This window comes from Lissotriton helveticus, chromosome 4_1 (assembly GCF_964261635.1).
Source record: "Lissotriton helveticus chromosome 4_1, aLisHel1.1, whole genome shotgun sequence".
NCBI lineage: Eukaryota > Metazoa > Chordata > Amphibia > Caudata > Salamandridae > Lissotriton > Lissotriton helveticus.
In genome coordinates this window covers 73,217,105-73,230,414 of record NC_136063.1, presented here as the reverse complement: position 1 = coordinate 73,230,414, position 13,310 = coordinate 73,217,105, and the positions used below count along the sequence as shown (strand labels likewise).

General features: G+C 47.6%; 1 protein-coding gene across 1 annotated transcript in view; it reads left to right on the top strand.

Annotated features, from left to right (window-relative positions):
• Positions 1 to 13,310, top strand: part of DGAT1 (diacylglycerol O-acyltransferase 1) — a 151,983-nt gene that overhangs the window by 128,644 nt on the left and 10,029 nt on the right. The window contains exon 15 of the mRNA XM_078686451.1: positions 4,434 to 4,521. Coding sequence (XP_078542577.1) covers positions 4,434 to 4,521 — 88 coding nt within the window. The remainder of the gene's footprint in view (positions 1 to 4,433; positions 4,522 to 13,310) is intronic.

Genomic DNA, 13,310 nt, shown 5'->3' with positions numbered 1-13,310 from the left:
GTAAAATAAACTGTTGACTCATTGGTACCTAATTTTAGCAAATCTATGTGCAAACTAGACTTTTAATGCTCTGTACATAACATTTAATACAGACTAGACCGGATATGAATGTATAAGTCCTTCCGGTTTCTTCACAGAGACCCCAAATGCAATACACACCGCCAGTCTTTAAAAGTTCAGAAAAAAAATCCAGGGAACAAGTTTAAATCTCTGAATCATCAACATTAGAATTTCATGATACGTTTCGGTAGTCCAAAACCCTAGTAGAGAGGTCTGTTGCAGGACTTTAGCAAAGGACAATGTGAACAAGAAAGTTAAACCTGGTAATCCAAGATGGCTGCTATCTCTTTAGAGCACTTAAGAGTAGATGGCCTTTAGGGAATTATAGTTGATTGCCAGCATATCACTGCAGAGCTTTTCCTCCACAGTGCACCAGCGGGTTTGCACCACCGCCTCCCTGCACATGGACCGCAGTAAGCAATATCTTCAGCCAACTTCCTCACACTTAAAGCGGAATCGTTTTGAATAGTGTCTGTATGTAATGCCAGAAATGGCTTATTGTGTTTGTGCTTAAGCATGCTTCTATGTTTAGCAACAGTCATTAAAGGCTTAAAATAAATGTTATTAGTCATTGTAATTAGGCTGGCCCTCAAGATTTCCATTTCAGGTGAGCTAAGGCTGGCTGTACTCCAATATCATGTCAAAGTAACACTTTCTTATCTGACAGCACATTTGCTTCAAAGACCTCACCTGGTTTGCTGTTCTCCCCATTCCTTAGAAAGTCAGTGTATTTTTAATCCAGGGCCTTCTGGGCAATAGTTCTGGTGTGCATGGATGGGCGATGCATTGGCTCAGCGCTTCCATTTCAGTTGTAGTGACATTAGAAGTGTTGCTGCAGCCAGACTGGAGCTCTGCAGTGTAAGGCTGCTGCTGTCTGTACTTGCACCAGTTCACATTGAGATGTAATTAAATGCACAAACCTATTCCCTATTGCATGCCCTGAAGATGCATGTGGATATTATAAAAATGTGCATTGTATAACTAGTCTGAAGGAGGTTAGTTAATGCACACAGGTGATCACGACTCCTCCATACATCTCAGAGGGTGAAGAGTGCACCATGTTCAATATCTCCATTGGCGCCGGTCAGAGGAAAGGATTTTGAAATATCGAGGACTGTTAAAAATTCTGAAACTGTTCTCAACTAGATTGAAGCACAAATAACTCCACTTGCTGCCGAACGCGTGTAAACAAAAACAAAAAAAGCGAAAAGAGCAACTTGATATGCCTAGTGGAAGAAGTGCTAAAAAGGCACCCTGCCTTCCAGACTGTCCGAGTGGAATCTTGGAGCTCTCTGGTTGTGAGTTTTTTTTCTTTCATCCTTTTTGAGGGCAGAACATTTTTCAAACAAAGGATTCCTACACGGCAGCATCAAGATTTCAAGGAAGCCGCCATTTCTTCTGCATCATTGGATCTTCTTTAATGGTCATACACGTTTGAGGAGCAAGTCCCTCGTTAAACACGGCGCTCTGCCAAAGGGGTGGTAAAGGGAGCAGCCCTTTTAGGACCTGGCTAAGAGTTGGCCAGAGGTTTCATGCCCCAGCTGGTAATTACTGGGTGAACTTAATACTTAACCATTATGACCGCCCCCACTCCTTAGATGTAGAGGTGCAGGCTTACAATGCGATGGAGCACAACTGAGAGGGGGAACAGTGGGAGGGTGGGGGAAAGCAAATGAGGGAGGGGGTAATGGGGAGGGAGGTGAATCAGTAACCTCCACGAGATCTCCTGTGCTATGGCGTCATTCACGGACACGTTGAATGAACGCTGTCCATTTTTGGGTGTGGGCATTGCATTGAACTGTAATATTTTCCATTTCATACTTAACACGATAAAAATGCCAATTAAATGTGTTGGGGGGGAAAAAAACTAATCGTTCAGAACACCTGCCAGAATTTAACAGGGAAAAGTAATACAGTATTTGTTGTAACGTGGTTTTTGTGCGGTTATCACCAAAATGTACCAGTTGTTCCCCAAAAACTTGTAATATTTGCTATTTATAGCCCATAATCATTTACGAACTCCAGGGAGTCTGATTTTATTGTAAAATGTAAATGTAAATGTCGGAATTTGTAAAGCGCACAGCTACCTCCACCGAAGGTGTCCCGGCGCTGTCCGTATACCGCTTAGGAACCCTTCCTGGCTTTCCTGGGAAATGTCCACTCCTGGGCACCCCCCAGGTGCAGCCAGGCATCCCAGCGCTTTTGGGGGCTGTTGTGGAGATTAAGCAAGCTATTGCCCAGAGTTGCAGAGTGGGACTCCATGATTAGAATAGGCACCGAGGCGAGAAATCAGGTCCGAGGAAATTGAGCCCAAGACCTGCCGAGACGGGAATTGAACCCTGGTCCCGGGCCAGACCTCTGCATCAGGGTCTGCCGCTCCAACCATTGAGCCACACTTCTCCACATTGTGCGCGATTCAATAGCATCGACCAACTCTGAATAGGGACCTTACTGTAACAATAAGCCTTCATAAGGTGTTGCACAAAAAGGTTTCTAAAGTTTGGTGATCCACACTAGAGTCTGCTCTGGTGCCAAAATGAAGACCACAATATCTTGTAAAAGTATGAACAAATCTCCAAGTGGCTGCCGTTCATCTATCTGCTCAATGGGAGGTTTATCGACCACGCTGCCTTTCCTCTGGTGGAATGGGCTTTTGGCCTCCCTGGAAGGGTTTTAGCCAGTTGATAACTAAGAGAAATGGATGTGACAATCCGACAAGTAGTTGCTAAACTAGTTTATATTGGGCCATAATTAATAAAAGTTGGTTTAATTTCTCCTAATTGTTTAGGTAAAAGCTTTAAACCCTCCTGACATCCAGAGTCAAAGTAGTTGAATTGACCGAGTAATAGACTGATTAATATGAATCTTTAGAGCGCCTTTGATGACCAGTAAAGAGGACCCTTTTGGAATGGAAACCAGTATGGGGCCAACAGCTAAGAGGGTCTGTGTTCTGAGGTGGTAGCTTCTAAAAAGCCTGCCTTTCCCTGGAACTGCTTCAATGAAGCTATGTGAATGGGCTTGAATAGTGGCCAATCACTGTTGAGCCTTCTAGTTCAGTTCCTGTGGGGAGGAAAGTGGATGTATTGTAGGAAAGAGTTTATTTAGGTAATCCAAGAAATCTTTAATCTCTAACAAGAAAACTCTGAGGTGACGTCTGTTCCTGTATGCTGACGAGGCTTAATGAGAGATGACTGCCCCATGTAAAGTGCCTTTTTAGCTACTTTAATGTTAAATCTATCAGGCTATTTTTTTCCTCTGTTTTTAGACCGGTTAGGCAGTTAGTTGGTTTATTGCTGCTGGAGTGAGGTTTGAAGAAAGTTTTTATTTTAGACATGGTCTTAAAATAAATCTGAAAGTTTTGCCTTTGACGTTAAAGAACGCTATTCAGAACACTGAATGAAAATATTGACTACGTGATTCAAGTTTCCTACGAGGAGACACCGCTTTGTTGAGGGTCAGTTGTACTAATGGATGTATTTTACGCAGATTTTCTTTGATTTGAAGAATGGCGTTCTCATAGCAGCAAACAAACCAAATCATAAAGTTTGCTTATGTGTAATGAAAGAGAAAATCCTAAATTGAATTAGCCAAAACTCTGCACTGAGAAGGAAGATTTCCAATTGCACAAAAATAGTCCTTCTTTTCCAGCACACTGAGATATGAGGAAGTTCTTCATGATTGAAGAGGATTACAGATACATTTTTTTTAATTCTTTTTATTAAAGCACACAACAAAAAATCATAAATACAAACCATAAAGTGCACTGGGTTTCGATTATGCAAAATAATAAATGATGTCACATCCTCCTAATCACAAAAATACAATACAAATAAAGACCTACGGTTCAGGGATCTTCCGACAGAGGAGAATCGTCTAACACAACGGGGGGAGCACAAATATCTCCTCTATAGGCATTCCAGGCCCCCCAGATTTTCCCCCACTTCCTGGGTCTCCCCCTAGCGACATACACAGCCCGCTCACGAAACATACACCAGTCCAGGGCCTCCATCCATTTCCCAACTCTAGGTGGTTGAGTCGCCCCCATAATTGAGCAATGTTACGCTTAGCAATAGCACACGCCAGCGTAGCCCACACCTTTCCATGAGACGTAAGGTCAGTTGGTTCCCAAACATTCAAGAGACAACGCCGTGCCTCCAACTCAAAACCAACTCCCCACACCTCGCGTATTTTACCATGGACCGCAGACCAATACCCCCGGATAACAGGTACATTTATTTTTTAATCTCTGCTAGTCTATCTATAAATGTAGTGAGTCACTATTAGTAAAATACACCTCAGTCAGCAATTTTGAAACATTTGACCGAATGTCTTACTTGTACTTTAAATTAACCTCACCATGTGGTGTCTTTTAGGCATTTTTACAAGCCAATGCTGAGGAGAGGCGTGTCCAGGTGGATGGCGCAAACGGCCGTGTTTCTGGCATCTGCCTTTTTCCACGAGGTAAGGTTCCAGGTCTACTGATGCTCTAAGAAGTCACAAATGTTGTCCTTGGAGAAATAAATGGGATGTATACATTGGTTCAAGTGAAATTAGCCTTTCAGGGCATGCCCTCTAGCCCATCCCATGTTTCCATGCAGCTGTTTGTTGCTGCATACAGGGGAGATTAGTAAAGTGGAGGAGATGACAAACATGGGGTGGGTACGGGGGGGGAGGTGCGGGGTTGTGGGGGTGGGCAGATGGTGGGTGTGTGTGTGTGGTGGTTGTGGTTTTATAAGGTGAGGATCTGCGTGTAACCGAGGGTACCGGTGTCTCTGTAACAACCCAAAAGTGATGGAGCAGAGCCGCATATAAGTGCCTCCCCTTGTACTGATGGCACTTCCTGTCTGTGCCCTTCGGCTCAGATCTGGACCTCAGATCTGGACGTCTTCCCACAGTTTACAAAATCTGGCACATTCTACCAGAGAATGACGCCCCACTACCATCAACTGGATTCAAGCCATGTAGTCTTGGAGGAAATGAATGTCGGTCACAGACCCACACCAGCTCTGTCTTTGTGCCAGGGCGCGGCACATGACTCCAAAGTTGTGACACGTGCAGTCAAAGGCCATCTGTGACCAGGAGGCAAAACTCTACATCGTCAAGCACAGAAAGAGGTTGCAGTCATGCTCTAGGTTGCGGGATAAACCTGTGAATAGTCCTTTTCCTATTTAAAGACGTCTAGTATGTCAAAGCCCCTACATACATGTTCCTGTGAGGAGCAGGGACCGTACTGATTTGCATCAGGCGAGCCTTTGTCTAGGGTGGCATAGTGGGTGAAAAATGATGGACTAGAATGTGGCCGAGTTAGCTGGGATTAATTCAAGGATTTCATCCATCACATTGTTATTGATGCCATAGGAAGGACCGGTATGCCTAGAAGTGGGTCCTGTGCTCCCTGTGTGATAGGAATCCAGCTACAACCTGCTAACGAGCCCCTATGGAGGTGAAAGCCAGTCTGGGGTTGCTTGTGGTCCCTTCCGGAGGGACCCTCGTCTTGCAGTTTGGGACAAACCTTTCCCATGAGTAGCAGGGTCGGTTCTGATTTGCATTAGCCACCCTTTGTTTTTCACCCACCTTGTCACTCTAGACAAACTGGAATGCGACTCAAGCGCTTTCTAGTTGCTTAGATTTATTCAAGTATTTGATCCATCATCTTGTTGTTGTAAAGTCCAAACATATGCATAAAAAGGTGAAATGGGACTCTTTTCCGTCCCCCCACTTGATGCCTGGCAAAAAGGCATGAGGGTATCAAGATAAAGGTTGCATCCCTTCATCCCTGGTATCCGAACCCTTTCCGCAGCTGGTCTCAACATGCTGCAAGTTCTCTTTGCTGTCCTTGACCCCACAACTGAGAGAGGTGGTTTGCCCCATCTGGATCTGTTACCAGGCCTGGACCTATTCTGATACAGACCTCTACACTGTCACCCAGGCCCAAGTTGGTTCCCTCTGTACTGGTGCCATTAGAAAATCTGGTCCCATCACCAATCTGACTTTAACCGAACGGCTTAATCTCGACCGAAGTCGTGCTAAGAGATCACGAGTTGTAATTCAACCCGACTCGTATCCAAGACCTCTGCCTCAGTGCCCTTAGCCGCATAGGATCTGTACACTCCTTGTCTCTGCAGTCTTTGGCTTTGATTCTGACCCAGTTCAAGAGGTGCCTTATGTCTTTCACAACACTGATGATGAAGGTGATGGATTGCTTCCCCCTCTTTATACTGATGATGCACTATATGTAGACTTAAAAAACACCAGTGTCATCAATGTGGTGAGGTCCCGCATCGAATCCCCACAACAAGTTTGAGCCACAGAAGGTAAATGCATTTGTCATGCCGACCAAGGTGGTCAATGTAATCATTGCGGCCAGACGCCTTCCCACAAAGTCGATCTGTGTTGGTGCTGGGACAAGGTTGTCGCTTGATGTGGTGCCCGAAACACAGACCCCTTATAACCCAGCCATTTGTCCTTTTGTTTATTTGCTTGTCTTGCTATGGGCTCAGCGCAAGGCTTTCTCCTTGCCCGTTTAGCCGCCTTGTATTTATCTGACAAAACGTCTTCATTCACATCACCATTTGTGGTGCACTTCTAAAAGTTTTGGTTCTCATGATTACCAAAGTCAATTTTTGATGCCTCAGCGGGACCTTAATATTGTCTTGATGTTTGTGTGCACAGCGTTGAGCTGATGAATAGGTGTTCCTTCAGGCTCTTGACTCTGAAACCCATCTTCCTTCTTGTCAACACGTTGTACGAGTGAGCTTCATATACTGACAGTGGGGCTGCTGTGCAACCGCTTTATGCAAGACAAATTGGTTTTGAGAAGAAAGGCTGTATTCTTTCAGAGAGTCATGGCACACGTTCACGTTGATCAGCCAGCATTCTTTGCACCCCCTCATGCCTCAAAGCAGCAAGAGAGACCCCATTGCCTTGACCCCAAGAGACCTCTTAGCTTTTACATCGACTGCATAGATGAGTATTTGGCAGATGATTAGCTCTTTGTGGGATTTTCGAGTGCAAAAAGGCAAGGCAGTGCAAAAGAAGGCCTTGTCAGAGTGGATAGTCCACTGCAGCAATATCAGCTGGACACTGGCCCAGAAGCTGACACCGGAAAGCCTGCGGGCCCATTCCCCCAGGGCCAACTCTGCTACAGTGACACTTCCGAGGGATGTGCCTGTTCTGGATAGATGCCGGACAGCGACGTGGGTGTCGGTGCCTGTGTTCACGGAATACCAGCACCTTGACAGCAGCAGGGAAAGGTTATTTCGCCCACTTGGTTCTGCTGGACTTTGTTATGCGTCCACTCCCAGGCACTCCACCTCTAGAAGGTACTGCTGAAGTATCTACTGTAAAGGTGAGGAATATGCATTTAGAATTATCCACCAGTAGAACAAGGAAGGTTCTTTTAAAAAAAAAAAAAAAAAAAAATGTATTCTTTTTATTTAGTTTTTCAAACAACATACAATCACCTTCCATATGCATCTCACATTACAATATCTTATCGGTCCAATTGCCCAGTACAATATCTCACAATGTAATAAGAACATGGTACATGTGCAGTTCAACAATATCAGATCAGCTGGATATCAGCGTAGGGGCCTCAACCCAGCTCCCCCCCCCCCACCCCCCACCCCCACCCTCCCGTGCCCATTTCACATCTTCCGAGCTACACTAGTCTTCTGGAATGTGAACGATCGGGGCCGTCCAAGAGGTGATGTATACACCCGCCACACCACCTAACTCAAACAACAAAAAACATGTCTGTGGCAATGGTACAATAGGCTTTGAAGTCTGTAGGTCTAGAGCACCACCCCTTGCCCTCCATCTGCATCCAATGTTATACTCTCATGACCCCACATCTACAGCGACCGAATCTCCGTTACCTAGGTCAGCTGTTGTTCTAGCGAGTAGATAGCACGTTGGGAGGGCCCAGATATCATTCGGCCTACAAGCCACCTGTAGCAATTCCGTATATGTGGCAAGCCTTTCTTGACAAGTAATTAAATCATCCATCCATGTCTTAAATTTAGGCGCACGTCCCCTCCCCCATCTGCAGGCGACCCTTCGTTTGGCCATGAGAAGTGCCATAGCCACAAACTGTCTGTGTTCCGCCCTCACTGGGGTAACAAACTCCAACAACGCCAATAAGCGGTCCGGTTCCAGTGTCTCATCTATCATTTGCTGCAGTGCTTCAAAAACCCTATTCCAATAGTCCCTAACGCTTGGACAGTCCCATGCCAGATGCAAAAAATCCGCCCCAGGGGCGCGACATCTATCACACCGATCATCCTCCCTCAGGTTAAATCTGTGCATCTTAGCAGGTGTGTAATATAATCTATGAAGGAACTTATAGTGTATGATGCGGAGTCTGCTGTTCGCTGAAACCCTCTCAGTGTGCAGGCAGCAGGTCTTCCAATGTGAATTTTTCAGATGTCGCCCTAATTCCACTTCCAACGTGCCTGAGACGTAGCTCTCTCCCTTTGCGCATGCACTGTGTTGTAAATCAGTGATACTGGCTGTATGGGTTTGGGCCTTTCCAGCATGGAATGCAGCAGAGTCGGCCTTACTGGTTCTACCGGAAACGTCGGGATGATTGCTTTTACACTCTGCCTCAGTCGAATATACAGAAACACATCTAACGGCGTCTGCAGCTCTTCCGGACACATATATGCAAGGGCACGGAACTTACTCTCGTGGTACATATCCCCTCAAGTAGCCATGCCATACTTTCCCCTGAATTTCTTAAATACTTCCTCTTGCAGCAGTGGAATGTCCGGGTGATAAGCAAGGGGCATCAGTGGAGTATATGCCAATGGCACTCCCAACATCCCCGTAATCTTGTGCCACGCCATAAGCGAACTATATAGTGCGTTCGGTTGTTGCTCTCTTTTCCCAATCTTGCTATATATTTCCCCCTCTAGCGAGACAGGGTGAGCCAGCCAATCTTCCGCCGCCACTTGTGGCATATAGCGAGGTTGTTTAATCCAAAACCATACAAAGTGGGCCTGTGCCGCTATAAAAAATAACTCCAAATCAGGGATCCCAAATCCCCCTTGGGAATAAGGTCTAGTCAACATCTCCCATTGTAGTCGAGGCTGTTTACCTCCCCATACCAGTCATATTAACTCTGATTTCAGGGCTTTAAAGAAGTAGGAACCCGGGTAGTACGGTATATTCAGAAATAAATATAACATCTGTGGGAGTATCACCATTTTAATTAAGGAAGCCCGCCCCGCCATGGACAGGGGTAGCGCCACCCATCTCGTCACACCGTCGCCGATCTTGGACATAATAGTTCCATAATTTGCCCTCATCAGTTCCTCCCTATTCCTTGTAACTTTCACTCCTAAGTATTTGAGCTCATCTGTACACCATTCTAAGGGGTAATCCATTTCAAATCGTTCAACCGCCACCGTGAGTGGAAAGAAGCTAGATTTGGCCCAATAGATTTGTATACCGGACAATCTCCCAAAAACAATGAATTCCCGCAGTACCGGGTTCAAATTTTGTTGTGGGTCACGGATATATAAGGTAATGTCGTCCGCGTAGAGCGAGATAAGTATCTGGCGCTGAAACCACCGCAATGCCTTATCATTGTGACTTTGCCTCAGTTTTGCCGCAAGCGGTTCCACTGCCAGCGTGAATAACAGCGGCGACAAAGGACACCCCTGTCTGGTTCCCCTTGTTATTTTAAATGTCCGGGAAGTGTGGCCATTGATCAAAACCTTGGCCTTTTGTTTGGTATAGAGCAGTTCAATCCAAGCTAAGAACAAGGGTGGGAAGCCCATCCGTTTCATCACCCCGAATAGGTACCCCCATTCCAGCGAAACAAACTCCTTAGCAGCGTCCAAAAAGATAGCGGCCATGGGGAGATCAGGGGAGGTGGTGTGCAAGATCGCAAATAGCGTCCTCAAATTATGAGAGGTTGCCCTGCCAGGTACAAACCCCGACTGGTCTGGCAGAATCAAATGATTCATCAACAGGCTGTGTCTTGTCACTATCAGCTTAGCTAGTATTTTCGCGTTGCAATTATGCATCGATAGTGGCCTATAGGAGTCGCAAAGGTCAAGGGGCTTCCCAGGCTTTGGCAAAGACAGTATCAACGCTTCCCTCATCGACTGGGGCAACTGTCCCACTTCTAATGCGTCTTCATAAACTTCCCGAAGTACCGGAGCCATGATCTCTATGTAAAATTCCACCAGGATACCATCGGTGACCGTGGCTTTGCCCGACTGCATGCTCATGATGGCATCCCACACCTTGTCTAGCTCAAAGGGCGCACACAAGAAGGTCCTCTGCGTATCGCTAAGCCACCCCAGTGCTACATCCCCTAGGAAGTCCTCCAGCCGCCCATCCATGGTGCCTGTTGTGGTATACAATGCGCTATAGTGTTCTAGGAACGCGCTGGGTATATTGTGTGTGTGTCCCGGTGAGTGATGCCTCCCGAGTCCTTTATTTCCGTAACAGAGTTGGCACTTCGCGGTCTCTTCACCTTTTGCGCCAGCATTCTTCCAGGCCTGTGGCCCTCTCCGTAACTTCTGGCTACCCAATATTTGCTTTTGTATTTCGCCTCCCTCTGTGCTTCCTCCATGTACAGGGACAGTTTTTCCCGAAAGGCAATTTGTGCTTCTGCAGTCGGGGTCTCCGCCATTTCAGCCTCCAGTCTTTTAAGATCCCTATCAAGAGCCCTGATCGCGGCCTGGATATCTTTAAGCACCCCCGCACCCTTGCCTATACAATATCCCCGTATTGTTACTTTAAAAACCTCCCAGATCAACTCTACGCTCTGCACTGAGTCTTTGTTTCGTTTTAAAAAATCACTTATTTCCTCTCTCAGTTCTTCTTGAAAGACCGCGTCCAGGGGAATGGAGGGATTTAATCTCCAAGGGCTATGCGGCACATTAAAGTCCGTGGATGAGAGCGCTAACAGCACAAGAGCATGGTCCGAGTATGTTCTAGCAAGATGCCTTGTGTCTGTTATTGCGGGTGCGAGTCCTCTAGAAACTAAAATAATCCAGTCTGGCCCATGAGTGTGCCTGCGCTGTACAGTGCGTGCCCTCCCTTTTCTGTGGAGGCCTATGCCTCCAAGCATCTATCAAATGGTAAGCTTCCTTGATGTCCTTGACCACAGCCTGTGCTTTAGTGTAATGGTGTGGTGCCGATTGAGATCTGTCTGTGCCTGGATTGTACGTTACATTGAAATCGCCTCCCCAAACTATGTGTGTGGCCTCTATTTAAAAAATCTTGGCCCATAGACCTTCAAAATACCTAGAGTCGTCCACATTTGGTCCATAACAACATGTTAAAATGACAGACTGGGTCCCCAATCCACCCCATGTCATACAGTACCTCCCATCCACATCGCATAAGGTGCCTGCCATTTGGAAAGGCACTTGTCTCTTGACCAGTATGGCAGTCCCGCGGGCATAACTCGAATAGGAGGAAAAAAGCCTAGTCTCCGCCCATTTGCTTCCAAAGGTAATCTGCCTATTACGCTGGCAATGAGTTTCCTGTAGCATAGCAATGTGTACATTGTGTCTATCTAAATAAGATAATGCCTGTCTCTTCTTACGGGGATCCCCCAATCCTCTTACATTCCAAGTAAGTATATTAAGATCAGTGCTAGGTGTCCCAGTCATCATCTCTACAGATCAACAGCGTAGTCAATGGGAAATAGGGTCGGCTCCCCCACCCAGCCAGCATCCCACCGTTCAATCTCACAAAACCATAGATCTCTTGAACTCGCTTGTACCACTGGACCTTCATCTGTTGGACCTCACAACTCGTAAACATTAAACTCCCAACCAACATCCCTGCATTCCTCCCCCGTCCTCCCCCCTCCCACTGAAGCAACCCAATCTTGCCAGCACCCTTCAACCCTCCCCAACCAACATGTCCATGCAAAGTCTAGTTCCACGGCAGATGGATAGCTGCCAAGCATTAGTGGGTTATACCCTCGGGGGCCTACTCTAGAGGGCCACACAATCTCTCCTCTCCCATTGAGGACCTCTACGATTAAATAACAAGGTCCTCTCCCTCGGGAGAGGTGGTCCGGAGTTCAATAGGAACCAACAACTGGTGCAAACCCGAAATTACTTCACAGTGTCTATATACTTCGTTGATCACATCCTTTCCACCTGTGCTTCGTCTCTCGCGGTGCGTCCCCTGGATACTCAGTGTAGGTGACCATCGTCTCTGGCTGGAGAGGATCTCTGAGACCCATTGCGAATCTCTTGATCTCGGTTTTACCTTTTCAGCGATTGTAAGTAGTCCTCCACTTGACCGGGGTTAGTAAAGAATTTCTGTTTGCCCTGGTGCGTCACTCTCAGACTAGCTGGATATCCTCCCCTCCCCCCCCTACTCGCTGCGCCACACCACCTTGCGGAGGGCCGTCGATTAGACCTGTCAAGTAGCAGGGTCTCCTCCGGGTCTCCTCTGCCACCTTTCGGTACTGGGGCCGAGGCACAGACACCCAGACACTGTCACCAAGTTATCCCGTGCTTGGACTGTAGGGTTGTTCCCCGGGCGTCACTCCCAGTCTTCTTCTCAGGTGATCGAAAGGTCTGTGCCCCACAAGGTGCTCTCCAGGTCTACACCGGGGGGTATAGCGGCACCTTAGCTGTGACCCCAAAGGATAGTCCACCGAATTCGCCAGCACCCAGCTTGCTTCTCGCTTGGAGCACGGCTTCCTACCTTGTTCGCCAGAGCAGTAGGCAGGGGGGGGGGGGAGGGGGCCACCTAACAATGGTTCAGTTCTTAGCAGCCTTCCTCAGGCACCAGCAGTTTCCCTTGCCAGTCGGGGCACAGTGGCGGCTTGGTCTTGCTAGTCCCAGTATGGATGGAGGGTTCCCCGGCGCACAGCGCTGGGCATCGGGCATACAGTCCCAGGGCAAACCGTGCACAGTTGCGTCCCGGTGCTCCCCGCGTCTAACCTACAGTCTGCAGTTCTCGAAGGTATTCCGGTCAGGCGGAGGCCCTCTAATAAAGATCCAGGTGCTTTGGCAGCAGCCCTGGTACGGAGGCACCGGATCAGTTCAGGTTGCCTCAAGATGGCGCCGCGGCAGTCCAGTGCGGCTCCTCAGGCTTCCCACCCCGCCGCGGGCAGCCCAGTAAGTTCAAATGTCCCCTAGCGCACCCGGAGATGCGCTCCCTCCACCGGGTCTCTTAGTCTCACCGCCTTATGGACCGCTGCACAGTGGGAGCCGCGTCGCCCGACGCATATGTTTTCCGCTCTGCCCCTGCCACTCTGGGTCGCC